This window comes from Muscardinus avellanarius (assembly GCF_963383645.1).
Source record: "Muscardinus avellanarius genome assembly, chromosome: 16".
Lineage (NCBI taxonomy): Eukaryota > Metazoa > Chordata > Mammalia > Rodentia > Gliridae > Muscardinus > Muscardinus avellanarius.
In genome coordinates this window covers 47199030-47213873 of record NC_137802.1, presented here as the reverse complement: position 1 = coordinate 47213873, position 14844 = coordinate 47199030, and the positions used below count along the sequence as shown (strand labels likewise).

Here is a 14844-nt window from a genome sequence, read left to right as displayed (position 1 = left end):
ATTCTAATGTACTTAATGAGACTTTGTTTCAAAATAAAAATAAAAAATAGGGGTATAGCTCCGACATAGAATGCCCCTGGATTCAATTTCCAGTAACACACACACACACACACACACACACACACACACACACACACACACACGATACTATAGAAACATAAGAAGTCGAATGCTGAGAAAATTTGCAGCCAAAGGATAATTTAAAGTGATCATTTTCTTAGCATGTTTTTTCTTTTTCACAAGTTAGCTAAAGTTTTGCTATATTCTTAAGTGAAACTTATAAAAAAAATCATCCTTAATGAGGAAAACTTACCAGCTGGGTATGGTGACACATGCTTGTAATCCCAGCATTTGGGAGGCTGACATAGGAGGATTACAGGTTTGAGGACAGCCTCAGCTACTTAGTGAGGCCCTCCACAACCTAGTGAGACCCTGTTTCAAAATAAAGAATAAAAAATAGAGCTGGGGGTATAGCTCAGAGGTAGAACTTCCCTGGGTTCAATCCCCAGTACCACCTAGAAATAAATAAATAAAAAATTACCTAGTAGAGGCCGGGCGCGGTGGCGCACGCTTGTAATCCCCACGCTTGGGAGGCTGAGACAGGAGGATTGCACAGGTTCGAAGCCAGCCTCAGCTACTTAGTGAGGCTCTCAGCAACTTAGTGAGACCCTGTTTCCAAATAAAATATAAAAAAGGTCTGGGAGTATAGCCCGGAGGTAGAAAGCCTCTGGGTTCTACCCCCAGTACCACCAAAAAAAAAAAAAAAAAAAAAAAAAACCTAGTAGGAAACAATATATACACATATAAAAATATATTTTTAGTAAAAAATGCTACATCTCCATAGCCGTACATTTTTATTGTTTTAATTAATTTTATAATGGGTAGTAAATGCACAAGGTAAAGATTCAAAATATATACAAAAGAGGAACCCAGTGAGGAATGTCCTTGCCTGACAGGTTCCTCTGGTCCCTTGGTTACCACTGGCATCCTCAGGGATGCCATCACCAGCATCCTTCCGGAGGTGATTTTGGATAGTATGAAGGACATGGGGAAACAACTTACTTTCAGTCTGCAGGTAGACTTTTCCTTTCCTGGATTTCATGGAAGGACGTAAAGATAACCAGTTGGAAAATAAGAAGAGAAATTTCATCCTTGTGATTAGAGAATATGAGTGAGGGGGTAGATTGTGTACTGCGAGAAACTAGGACGCACCCAATGGGGTGAGACGGGAGGGGAGAGATGGCGAGGTGGAAGGCAAGCCAAAGTAGTGTTAGGAAGAGCGTGGGGTGGAGGAGGAGGGAGCGCGTGACCCAGCGAAGGTGAAGGCGAGGACGGCAGGAGACAGCACCCCAGCAGATGCCGGAACCCGGCTCGGCAGCCGTGGCTCGAGACGCCAGCGAGGCTCGCAGCTCCTCCGTCCACTCGTCCTACCTCATAGCTGCGCCTGTCCTGGGAGGTCAGTTCAAAGCAGGCTTCTTTCTTGGAGTCTCTTCGTAGGTGGGGCGCCATCCGCACACTGTAGCCCTTAATGAGGAAGGTCCCTTTGGGCTGCTTGCCTGCAAGACACGAAAGGTGCCTGTATCCCTCGAGAGATCCAGCTGCCGAGGGAAGGCATCTTCTCTGGGAGGTAAAGTAAAAGCACAGAGACAGCTGTTACATCCCCGAGGAGCCGCGATAGTCAAGGCAGGGTTAAAAGGGAGGCTGAGGACCAGGCTACCGCGACAGCCAGGCGGATATCACCGCCAAGCTAGGGAAATGCAACATGAAAGGTGATTTTACCAAAAGGGCACAACAGAGACGGAGAATTTATTAGAATGTTAAGAGATCTGTAATAACAGAAAGAAGGAATTATTACAGCGGGGAGAGTGCGGCTATAAATGTGAGGCTCTTGAAGGCTATTATGGAGCTGAAACATTATTATCAGGGCCCGCAGAGCTCACATTGAGGGGAGCGACAGCAGCATGGGGAGAATAATTAAAACTCAGTATTTCATCCTCCTTGCAAGAGGTCATGGGAATCAGCAGAGACATGGAGCATCCTTAGATCAGGAGGAAGGAGACAGAAAAAGCAAGGGCCCTGAGTGGTCCTGGGGAGGGAACCCAGGGACAATCTACCTCCGAGCCACGCCCCCCCACCCGATTTTACTTTTATTTTGAAGCAGAGTCTCATTAGGTTGATAAGAGTCTCGCTACTTGCTGAGACTGTCCTGGGATTACAAGTGTGTGGCACCATGCCCGGCTTCCATCTCCCCTTTTTTTTTTAAATAACATGAAAATATTAGAAGTTGGGCGTGGTGGCACACGCTTGTGATCCCGGTAGTTGGGAGGCTGAGACAGGAGGATCCCAGGTTTGAAGCCAGACTCAGCTACTTGGTGAGGATCTCGGCAATTTAGTGAGACTCAGTTTCAAAATAAAGAATAAAAAAAGTAGGGCTGGGGGTGTAGCTCAGAGGTAGAATGCCCCTGGGGGTTCAATCCTCAGTACTGCAAAAATAAAAAAATTAGAAATAGGAGAAGAGGAGGCGGCTCTGGAAATCTCATGTCCTCGTTGCATAGTCTTGGGATTGAACCCAGTAGCGGCTGCCTCTGAGGTACACCCCAGCCCTATCTTATTTTATTAAAAATTTTTTTTTTGTGGTACTAGGGATGGAACCCAGGGCATTCTACCTCTCAGCTACACCCCCAGCCCTATTTTTTTTTAGTTAGTTAGTTAGTTTATTTATTTATTTATTTGTTTTTGCGGGTCTGGGGATGGAACCCAGAGGCATTCGACCTCCAAGCTACACCCCTTGCCCAATTTTTTTCCCTTTATTTTGAAACAGGGTTTCACTAAGTTGTAGAGGGCCTCACTAAGTAGCTGAGGCTGTCCGCGAATGCGGGGATTACAAGCGTATACCACCACACCTGGCTTTAGTCTTTTTATTTTTGAAACGGTCTCATTAAGTTGCAGAGGGCCTCACTAAATAGCTGAGGCTGTCCAAAATCCATAATCCTCTGGTCTCAGCCTCCTGAATGCTGGGATTACAAGCATTCCATCCCCAGTATTGCAGGGAAAAAAAAAAAAAAAAGCCAGGTATGCTGGTGCATGCTTGTAACCCTAGTACTGGGGTTGAAATGGGAGGATCGTGGGTTCATAGCCAGCCTCAGGAATTTAGCGAGACACTGTTTAAAAGAAAAAATAAAAAAGGCTGGGGTGTTGCTCAGAGGTATAATGCCCCTGGGTCTAATTCCTAGTTCAAAAAAAAAAAAAAAAAAAAAAAAGAAAAGAAAAGAAAAGAAAAAGAAGATAAAGAAAAAGGAAGAGAAGAAAAAGAAGACTGTTCTCACCTGGTTGGCTAAAAGCAACACACAAACACTACACTTACTAACGTCCGGGGCACAATAAGAAGTAACTGGCGAGAAGGGAGCCACGCAACAGTGCTTTTTGACACCGGAATCTTTTTTGTTAAAGTATCTCTCCTTGTTCTAACTGGCCACTAAAATGTTTTGTTGTTTCTTGGTCACCAGGTTTTATTTCACCCTTATGGCAAAATGGTCAATAAAAGTCTCCGAGCCGCTTGCTCCTGCTCTGCCCCTCCCCTCTCACCGCGAGTACAGGGATTCTGAATGAACGGACGCGACACCTGGCTTTATATCCGGAGATGCCAGCTAGTTCTTAAAAAAAATTTTATTTTTTTTCAGTACTGGGGATTGAACCCAGGGACATTCTACCTCCAAACTACACTTCCAGCCCAATTTTTTATTCTTTATTTTGTAACAGGGTTTCACTAAGTTGCAGAGGGCCTCACTAAGTATAGCTGAGGCTGGCTTCGAACCTGGGATCTTCCTGTCTCCGCCTCCCAACGACTGGGATTACAAGCGTGCACTACCACGCCTGGCTGAACGTGGGGCATTTGTTCTTCAGTTTTCAAAACATGCCACAATCAGTTCTTAGTCTGTCTTCTCCGTTTATCCCCGAAGGAAGGTTCTGAAGGATCCGAGATGGTGAATGGGAGACGAAAGTCGGTGACGCCCACAAGCAGAAAGGCAGGGCGAGGACCCCAAATCTCAAGGTCCCAGGCCCCTGGCCAAGCAGCTCTTCCACTAGACTCATACCCAAGGGGAAGGAAGTCACAGGCAGGGGGTGGGGTTTTGTTAGCCCCATGCTGGATATACAGGCATCAGGGAGTTTGGGATAGGAGGGAGGGAGGAGAGACAGGAACCGACTGGAAGGAAAAAGAAAGGTCTACGCTGTCCCTGTACTTTCTCACTGGCCTGTGTGGGGAGGTGGCAGAGCCTAAGGAAGCCCCTGCTTTATTTACTTAGCCTCCCGCCTGCTTCCTCCTGTCCCTCCTGGGGCTATGCAACTCTGCAGAGTCCTATCCCTGCTTGAAAGTCTGCATTCATCTACAGAAATATTTTTTAGCTTGTGTTTATTTGGAGACGCCTCCAAATGTGCTTAGATACCCTTTCCCTGCTGGAGAGCTAGCGACTATGGTAAGCGCGGAGGAGAGGTCTTCCGGGGATAGCTTGCGAGTGCGTGCTTGGTTGAGGCAGTGGCGGCTCATCAAGAAGATGGCTGCAAGGTGTCTCCTGGGCACGGCAACCATTTGGGTCTCAACGCTCCGCGGCTGGAGGGATTCCACTGGACTCCTTATCAATACTTATGTCCAAAGTCTGGTGTATGTTCTGAGAGTCTGAACTCTAGGGTTCCTTTTCTGGGCCATTGTTGAGCTGCTTATGTTTTTCTCTGGATTATTATTAGCATTATTATTTGTGGTGCTGAGAATGGAATCCAGGATCTTGTACATGCTAGGCAAGTGTTTTATCCTGAGCTACAACCTGGCTCATTTTCTCTTCAATATTTTAGTTATCTTATTAATGTTTATAAACTGTTTGAAGTTCTTTTTAAAAATAAAGTATGTTGCTGGGCATGGTGGCGCACGCTTGTAATCCCTGCGCTTGGGAGGCAGAGACAGGAGGATCGCGCAGGTTTGAAGCCAGACGCGCACGCTGACTTAGGAGACCCTGTTTCCAAATAAAAATGTAAAAATAGGTCTGGGAGTGTAGCCCGGAGGTAAAGGGCTTCCAGGAACCCCAGTACCATAAAAAAAAATAAAAATAAAGTATGTTAGCTAGGCGTGGTGGCGCACGCTTGTAATCCCCGCGCTTGGGAGGCGGAGACAGGAGGATCGCGCAGGTTCAAAGCCAGTTGTGCTGGCTTAAGAGACCCTGTTTCCAAATAAATAAAAAAGTATAAAAATAGATCTGGGAGTGTAGCCCGGAGGTAGAAGGGTTTCCAGAAACCCCAGTACCACCAAAAAAAAAAAAAAAAAAAAAAAGGATGTTAGCCAGGCATGCTAGCATACATCTATAATCCCATTACTTGGGAGGCAGAGACAGGAGGATCACAGGTTTGATGCTAGTTTCAGCAATTTAGCAAACCTCTCAGCAGCTTAGTGATGCGACTCTGTTTCAAAAAATTTAAAAAAAAAAAGCCAGTGTGGTGGCACACACTTGTAATCCTGGTACTTGGTAGGCTGAGATAGGAGGTTTGCAGGTTCCGCTATTTACGTCCTCTGCAACTGAGTGAGATTCTGTTTCAAAATAAAAAATAGGTATGGAGGTATAGCTCAGAGACAGAATGCCCCTGGGTTTAATTTCCGGTTCCGCAATAAAAATAAAAATATATAATAGGACTGTGGTCTAGTTCAGAAGTAGAGTACTGAGCCGGGCATGGTGGCGCACGCTTGTAATCCCAGCATTCGGGAGGCTGAGACCGGAGGATGGCGGTTCATGGACAGCCTCAGCTACTTAGTGAGGCCCTCTGCAACTTAGTGAGACCCTGTTTCAAATACTCCTGGGTTCCATCCCCAAACCCTCAAAAAAAAAAAGAAAAAAAAAAAAAAGAGTACTTCTAGGTTCAATCCCCAGCACCCTTTCCCCCAAAGAGAGATCATTCCTTGATATACTGACATCACTATCTTAGTGTTTAAAGGGGCAATTCCAAATTGGCATCTGTGTTTTAGGCGTAGGCAAGGTATTGCCTACTTGAGCCTGTTTCTTTCCTAAGCATGTCCCCTTATGGGTGTTAGTTAAGGACTGCTATCTAGAGAGCTAAGTGCTTGAGAATTTACGAAGTGCTTGCACCCAGGAGTGAGCCGCTGCTGTGCGCGTGGAGAGCACTTACTTTTCTCATTAGCATAGTAGTAGAAGAGGCCTCTGCTGACAGCACACCATCGCTTCTGCCACTCCGACCCGAAGAAACTGGGATCTGCCGGGACAGCAGCAGGAGACATAAATCCAGGTAACTACCATCACTGAGGAGTCCGTAAAACCCAACAACACACAGGCCAGGGTGTTATTGTTTTATTCCCCAGCTTAATGGCCTGTAAAACCCTCCCGCTCACTCCCACAAGTTATCCCGTATTGACTCAGAGTCCAGAGGACGCGCTCTGTTACAGGTCCACGTTCTAATCAGGGCCAGCTGCTCCGTGCCCGCCCAGCTGTCTTTTTAGTCTAGTTTTCCTTACGTCTTTCAGCTTTGAATTTCAGCCCATACTTTTAAATTCTCTACAATGTGGGGTGTGTGTGTGTGTGTGTGTGTGTGTGTGTGTGTGTGTGTGTGTGTGGTGCTGGGGATTGAACCCAGGGGCATTCAACCTCTGAGCTACACCACTTGCCCTTTTTAAAATTTTCTTTCTTTCTTTCTTTCTTTCTTTCTTTCTTTCTTTCTTCCTTTCTTTCTTCTTTCTTTCTTTCTATTTTTATTTTTGATGGTACTGGGGGTGGAACCCAGGGGCTTTCTACCTCCGGGCTATACTCCCAGACCTATTTTCTATTTTATTTGGAAACAGGGTCTCACTAAGTTGCTGAGAGCCTCACTAAGTAGCTGAGGCTGGCTTCGAACCCGTGTGATCTTCCTGTCTCAGCCTCCCAAGCGCGGGGATTATAAGCGTGCACCACCATGCCTGGATTTTTAAATTCATTTTGAAACAGGGTCTCACTAACTTGTGGAGGGCCTCACTAAGTAGCTGAGGCTGGCAGCGAACCATGATCCTCTTGTCTCAGCCTCCTCAGTACTTGGATTACAAGTGTGTGCCACCACACCTGGCATCCACGGTATCTTTATGTGTTGCTTTTGACAAACCAAAATGATGCTACAGACCATGGTCAGGAGAAAGCCTTGTGTGGGGATGGGAAGAGGGTGTGGTAAGCCAATTTGTCTGTTAAGTTGCCTGCACCTATTCTAAATGAATGAGTTAAATAAAGGTAAGAATTGGGCTTGCCTGCAGTTTGAAAATGTGCTGCTAAATGTATCATGTGAAAACTCCACTCTTGGCAAAACAGTTTTACTCCCTGTGGGAGTACACTGAGAGGTGAGGACAAGAATATCTTTCATTCATCTGGGCCTGGTGGCACCTGAAGATAGGAAGGTCACAGGTTTGAGGACAGCCTCAGCCAAGTACCGAGACTCTCAGCAACCTAGTGAGACCCTGCTTAAAAAAAATTAAAAAAGAAACTAAAGGCCGGGCGCGGTGGCACACGCTTGTAATCCCAGCATTTGGGAGGCTGAGACGGGAGGATCGTGGTTCACGGAGAGCCTCAGCTACTTAGTGAGGCCCTCCACAACTTAGTGAGACCCTGTTTCAAAAATAAAGACTATGCCGGGCGTGGTGGCGCACGCTTGTAATCCCCGCGCTTGGGAGGCGGAGACAGGAGGATCGCGCAGGTTCGAAGCCAGCCGCGCTGGCATAAGAGACCCTGTTTCAAAAATATAAAATAGGTCTGGGAGTGTAGCCCGGAGGTAGAAGGGCTTCCAGGAACCCCAGTACCACCAAAAAATAAAAAATAAAAAAAAATAAAGACTACAAAATAGGGCAGTGGGTGTAGCTCAGAGGTAGAATGCCCCTGGGTTCCATTTCTCATACCACGAAAATAAATAAATAAATCCAAGTAAAAATAAATAATTAAAAAAGAATGTTATTCATTCATTCACAGGGTTTCACCAAGCACCCGTTTTATAGCAGGCATTGGGAGTCCTGGGTGAAGCCAAGCAGAACTACCTCCGGGCCCTGGGAAGCTCCCAGTCTGCTGGAGATCTGCGCTGTCTCTCTGCAGTCTGCACGTTAACACCAGGCTGCTTGGTTTTCCTACCTCGCCTTCTACCTGCCTAGCACAGCCGCCTGGCTACCACTGTCTGCACTGCCCACCTGTCTAGACAGCTGCCCGGCCCTGTCTCCCACTGGGCAGAGGGAAGGCGCCGGTATGTGGGCTCTCTTTCTCCTCAGTTCTCTTCCCTCGCTGAAGTGATCTGCTCTCCCTGGGTCTGATTAATACCTTTGCTTTTCTTCTCCAAGTAGCCCTGCTTGATGATGTTATCAAGCTCCTGAGCTCCTCTTGTGATGTCTTCCAGTCCTACAAGAGACAACAGCAAAATGCTTTGTTCAAACCTGATGGAATTTTCACTTAGGCTTCTTTAGATAATTGACCTCAATGATGGAGTACAGAGGGCAATCGCTTAAACACAGCACAAAATAAAACAATTTCTTTATGATTGGGGAAAAAAGTTAATTTCCTTTCTTCCTCATTATATCTAATGTTAAAATCGCTTAAAATGATCTAAACGTACATTAATTTGCGGCAAAGGGAGGTAGCTTAAATATATACTGATTGGCAGGAAAAGGACTCCAGGGAATTAAGAATTTGCTGTGGATATAAGCTCCAAATTGGAAAATCCACATTGAGATAATCAAAAGTCAAATGAATAGCTACCAGCACAGAGAATCTGTAATGAGTGATAGACTGCTATAAATGCAGACACCTCAAAGGGGACAATAAACATAGACTAAATTAAAAAAAAAGCCACCTTTGTGGATATAAATTTTATTAAATTCACACAAAGAAGGGCCATACAAGGTTAACATGGCAGTAACTGCCAAATCTTTTTTTTTTTTTCAAACTATGGGAAAGAATGTAAGAATTACAGAAGCCTTAAGAAAAGACACTGGAAATTGACATTTTTCTTTAAAGGAATGCTGCTGACATTCTAAAATTTTAGTAGCCTCCTGAGCTATGAATTTGTTGAGAAGTCAAGATCCTAATTCACCTTCTTCCACTGGTGTTTATACTTACTCTATAGAAACAAGAATGGCACCCCTGCAACTCTTTAAAAAACACAACTCAAGCAGGGAATGGTGGCACATGCCTATAATCTCAGTTTTTGGGAGGCTGACACAGGAGGATTGCAGGTTTGAAGCCAGCCTTAGCTACTTAGTGAGGCTATCTGCACCTTAGTGAGACTCTGTTTAAAAATAAAAAATAATAATAGGTCTGGGTGTATAGCTCAGAGGTAGAATGCCCCTGGGTTTCATTCCTAGTACTTAAAAAAAAAAAAATATATATATATATATATATATATATATATATAGCAAATCAAATAAAAAAAAAAGTAAGGCCCAATCACATATGAATCAACTGGGCCACTCACATAATGTCTTGAAACTTTTGGGTGGGATAATTTTTTTCAATCAACCAATTATTTTTTGAACACCTACAATAACATTCATTCATTGGTGGCTATGAGATGGCACTTTACTCAGTTCTTTACCATTTTTTTTGTTTAAAACATTACATTTTGCCAGGCATGGCAGCACACGCTTGTAATCCCAGCATTTGGGAGGCTGAGATGAGGAGGATCGTGGTTCAACGGATAGCGTCAGCTACTTAGTGAGGCCCTTTGCAACTCAGTGAGACCCTGTTTCAAAAGTAAAGAATAAAAAATAGGGGTAGGGGTATAGCTCAGAGGTAGAATGCCCCTGGGTTCCATTTCCAGTACCTAAAAAAAAAATTACATTTTAAGACAACTTAAAATGCAATTAAGATTATCTTTGGACTCTGGGCATGGAGGCGCACGCTTGTAATCCCCATGCTTGGGAGGCGGAGATAGAAGGATCTCGGAGGTTTGAAGCCAGCCTCCCTGGCTTAAGAGACCCTGTTTCCAAATAGAAATATGAAAATGGGTCTGGGAATGTAGCCCGGCGTTAGAAGGGCTTCCAGGAATCCCAGTACCACAAAAAAAAAAAAAAAAAAAAAAAAAAAAAAAGATTATCTTTGGCTTCTAAGCTAACTGTTCCAAGCATAGTTTTAGAAATATGGATCAGAGGAGCCTCTCTTTTTCTTTTCTGGTAAGTTTATGTGCTTGATTTTTTTTATCCAATTGGTCATTATTGTCAACTTCATTGTTCACAGTTTGTTTTTATTTCTGTGTCTAATAGTGTGCAAGCTCTGGTGGCTGTCATGAATCCTTCCAGACGGGTCTCAGGTGCACAGCATAGAAAAGTTCATTTATGTAGGACTCTCTCATTTCCCCTACCCCTCTAAAAATTCGAATGCCCCTCTAAAATCATGTCTAAGAAATAGTAGCAGATTCTACTGGGGGTGGGACACAGGTGAGGCAGGGCCCGGGGATGGCAGAGGAGGCCCTGTGAAGGAGACCCCAGCTTCTCCGAAGTGCTGCCAAAAATGCTCTCAGAGGCCTCAATTTTAAATGAAAGATAGAGAGGACAATATAAACAGCATCTCCTAAGCTCGGAGTTTCCATGTCTTCTTCCCATGTGTTTTAAAAATCACCTCTCCCTTTTCTTAGGGTCTTGTTAAACTTGGAGACATAGCCTTCTGGTTAAAGACTTGGAGAAGCTGAATCATAAAAGACACGTTAAACGTTCTATTAGAATTCAAACCTCCTTTTTTAATGCAAATCTAAATGCCATTTTATGGAACATCTATAATTATGAAAATGGAAAGACGTTGCCTCGTGTTCGGGGAGAGTCTGGGAGTATGAATATTACATTAATGTGCCCATGCCAGCTCACTGATCCTGCTGTCAGGAGCATAAAAAATGCTTGAGTGAAACTTTTATTTAGATGTTAAGACTCCAGGCCCCAGCGGGGTGACAGAGACAGCCCCTGCGAGTTGCCATCAGAGAGAGAGCTTGAATTGAATTACCCAGGGGGAGGAAGTAGTGATGAGCACCGCTTCGCTTATTTAATTTCATTTACTTTCAGTACATTATCAGCATGAGGCTTTTCTCTCCCCACCAACTGAAACCCAAGAATGCCACCACCAAGAAAACAAAGTTGTAATGCAGCGGGGATGCTTGGACTCCAAGCCACTAATTCTAGGAGCGGAGGGACAGCACCAGCCCCACCTTTGCTTCTCCAGAGTCAAGCTCAGTTCGCTAAAATTGGGCACTGAATGAGTTGCTGGATTTTCTCACTTGGCCGTTCACCAGCGAGATTCCGAAGAGCAATATAGCTGGAAATATCACTGTTGTTTTTAATATGCTGTGGTTCTGCACGGAGTCAGTACGATGGGTTATGTTGCTTTCTTACTCATTTGAGAAAATTTGTACCCGTGAATTCTCTTGCCTGGCTTCTCGTATGGGCTGTGGGAAAAAATGGTATTAGAGGCAAAGTTTAGAATGGCTATGGGTAGAAAAATAGGCCACCAAATACAATCGGTCTCTAGTCTATTGACTGCATAGTTACCGGGGTGAGGCCAGCGACAGAGTTCTTCTCCATGTAGAGCTGACTCTGACCTCAAGCTCATCAGCTCCCTGATCTACCACACAAATCTGTACAGCCAAGACGGGGAGCCACGAGGACCCTCAAGCTGTCTTCTGCTCAGGGTCCTGCTGATCAAGAACTCTGATCCCCAGGAAGCACGGGTCGGCCATGCTGTATGGGGATGAGGCAGGAGGAGTCTTTCGTGCCTGAATCTACATCTACTTTCTAGTAAGGATCTGGATCTGCGGAGCTACTTAATGCCTAGTAGAAAATACATAAATGTTTTGCAGGATGATATTAAAAATAGGAAGAATAACTGGGCGTGGTGGTGCATGCTTATAATCCCAGGACGTGGGAGGCCGAGTGAGGAAGATCGCAGGTTCGAGACAGCCTCAGCAAGTAGTGAGACTCATCAATGCAATGAGCCCCTGTTTCAAAATAAAAATAAAATAGGGCTGGGTGTAGCTCAGAGGTTGAAAGCCCCTGGGGTCAACTCAATCCCCAGTAACACACACACACACACACACACACACACACACACACACACACACACACACACGGAGCACAAACAATTGTAGAAATTGGTATTTTAAGGCAAAAACATCTATATTTAATATTACAATTAAAAAAGAGGCTTTTTTAAGCTGGGCCTGGTGGCGCACGCTTGTAATCTCAGCATTCGGGAGGCTGAGACCTGGAGGATCGCAGTTCACAGACAGCCTCAGCTACTTAGTGAGGCCCTCTGCAACTCAGTGAGACCCGGTTTCAAAATCAAGAATAAAAAAAAAAAAAAATAGGGCAGGGGGTGTACCTCGGAGGTTGAATGCCCCTGGGTTCCATTTCCAGACCCGCAAAAGTAAATAAATAAATAAAATAAAATAAAAAATAAAAAGAGGCTTTTTATCTATTACTGAAAAAATTATACTACTACCATAGTGAAAAACTAGACATGATTTCAATTTATTGGACATAAGTGGCCCTCTTGGTTAAACTTAAGGCTGTATTACATCACACAAGACAGGATGGTGTTAGTGTCACGAGCTCGCTCCACCCCTCCACATAACTAAATCTCTCAGAGTAACCCACATAAAGAAAAGATTCCCTTAGCTGAAGGACGTGGGTCATAAAGATAAAATCACCAGAGAAGTGTGTTACCCAGAAGTGATGGCCACCCAGCTTCCATGGCAGATGAAGATAAAATAAATTCTGGGACAGCTTTCTTTCTTCATCCAGATTCCTCTAAACCCTCGCATCCCACCCGTGTCCCACTCTGCCATAAAAAACGACGGGGTTGGATTCCATCCCTCAGTGCTAAACGTGACTCGTCAGTCAGCTGTGCGCAGCAACGACAATGGGGACCCTTTGGAGTGTGATACATTTCCATAAAGCAGTCAATAAAAAAGACACGGGAGCTTATGCGAGTCACGGCCTATTTAACCAGCTGTGTTCTAGCTCACTGAGAAAGGAGAATTGGAGAAATCAGTTGGCAACACCACAGCAAAAGGCTAATAGCACAGGAGGCCACACAATTTCTACTGCAAAAAGGCTGCTGCCTCTGCAGAACCAACCAGGTGCCCGCTAACTTCCATGACCGGGACAGCTGGCTTGGACTCCTGCTAAATCAACATGAAAAGAAAATCAATGATGTCTTAAAAAGCATCTTTTGTTCAATTCTTCTTCCCCTGCTTAAGCTGTGGACTTCTCTCTCATCGTCCCTTTCCTTTTATTTCAAGTTCTTTTTAATTGTTTCAAAAAGGGACCACACCAACCCTAGCCTGGAGACTGATGGCTACCAGGGTTGAATTTCAGGCAGGGTGCAGTCTAGTGGTTTCTTTCATTAAAGTACCCATGTACAGAACCTGGGGGCTTTGGAGGGTTGAGGTGGGAGAAAAATCTAATGTTTGAAGGCTGGGAATAGTCAAGTTTTCCACCCATACTTTTAATTCATGGATCACAGACTTGCACACAAACACACCTTGCAAGGCCTCCGGTGTGGGGGTGCAGGGGAGGTTGCGGGTTGGGTAGGGTTCGGGTAACTCTCCCTTATCGAGTGGTTTGCGATCTCAAATCTGTTCATTAGACTCTCTTTTGCATTTTGTGTCTGTGGTCTTCTTTAATAAGTTCGTTACCACTTTTCCTTAGCTTCTTGGTTTTTTTTTCTTTTTCTCAACTCTTGGGAATTAGCCAATCAATGATAATCTGTTTGTGGTTTCTGGCAAGATTTGTGCATCTTCTGTTAGTAACAGGGTAGTTGGTTTCAATGATTTCCTCTGATGGTCCATTGGTACAGGCTTATATAATCTTTAACTTCTCTGGTTCTTTTTTTTTTTTTTTTTGTGTGTGTGTGTGTGTGGTGGTACTGGGGTTCCTGGAAACCCTTCTACCTCCGGGCTACACTCCCAGACCTGTTTTTTTTAATATTTTTTTTTACTTGGAAACAGGGTCTCCTAAGCCAGTGCGGCTGGCTTCGAACCTGCGCGATCCTCCTGTCTCCGCCTCCCAAGCGCGGGCATTACAAGCGTGCGCCACCACGCCTGACTCTCTGGTTGTTTTTGATGTCCCCTTGGGTTAACACGTATCCAGCATACTTCTCTGTCTTCGTGCTTCAATTATTGAGGAATTTGGCCAAACACAGGTAAGACGAAAAATGGCAAGTCATTACTAATAGACTTCGGATCTAAAATATTTAAAGATACAGAAACCGCTCAATCAGAGAGCTTTAGATGAACGGAATGGCGCTGTCCCTGGAGAAAACAGCCTGACAGCGGATGACAGCAGGAAGTGACGTGACGTCTATAATTGCGTCCTTCAAGAGCTGTGATGTAAGAGGCTGGAAACAAAGCAAGTGGAACTGGAGCTAGATTGAAGGGCGTTGCAGAACACAGGATGGCACGCTTACAGAGCGCAAACAAAGACAACCTCCAGGTGATTCTGACCAATCACGTTGCTCCTCCAATTTTTTCAAGGCCTTTTATCATTTACTTATTTAGTGTTACTGGGGATTAAACTCAGGGACATTCTACCACTGAACTATATCCCCAGACCTTTACATGTTTTGTTTTGGTTGTTTTTTTGTGGTATTGGGGATGGAACCCAGGGACTTTTCCACATCCGGGCTATAGTCCCAGACCTACTTTATATTTTATTTGGAAACAGGGTCTCACTAAGTTGCTGAGAGCCTCACTAAGTAGCTGAGGCTGGCCTCGAACCTGGGCAATCCTCCTGTCTCAGCCTCCCAAGTGCTGGGATTACAAGTGTGCGCCACCACGCCCGGCTATATATGTTTTGTTTTGAAACAG

The 14844-nt window shown here is 44.7% G+C and overlaps 1 protein-coding gene across 1 annotated transcript in view; it reads right to left on the bottom strand.

Annotated features, from left to right (window-relative positions):
• SKAP1 (src kinase associated phosphoprotein 1) overlaps nucleotides 1-14844 on the bottom strand; it is a gene marked incomplete at both ends in the record, with an annotated part of 332420 nt that overhangs the window by 58114 nt on the left and 259462 nt on the right. The window contains 3 exons of the mRNA XM_080713532.1: nucleotides 1432-1556; nucleotides 6169-6252; nucleotides 8319-8396. Coding sequence (XP_080569658.1) covers nucleotides 1432-1556; nucleotides 6169-6252; nucleotides 8319-8396 — 287 coding nt within the window. The remainder of the gene's footprint in view (nucleotides 1-1431; nucleotides 1557-6168; nucleotides 6253-8318; nucleotides 8397-14844) is intronic.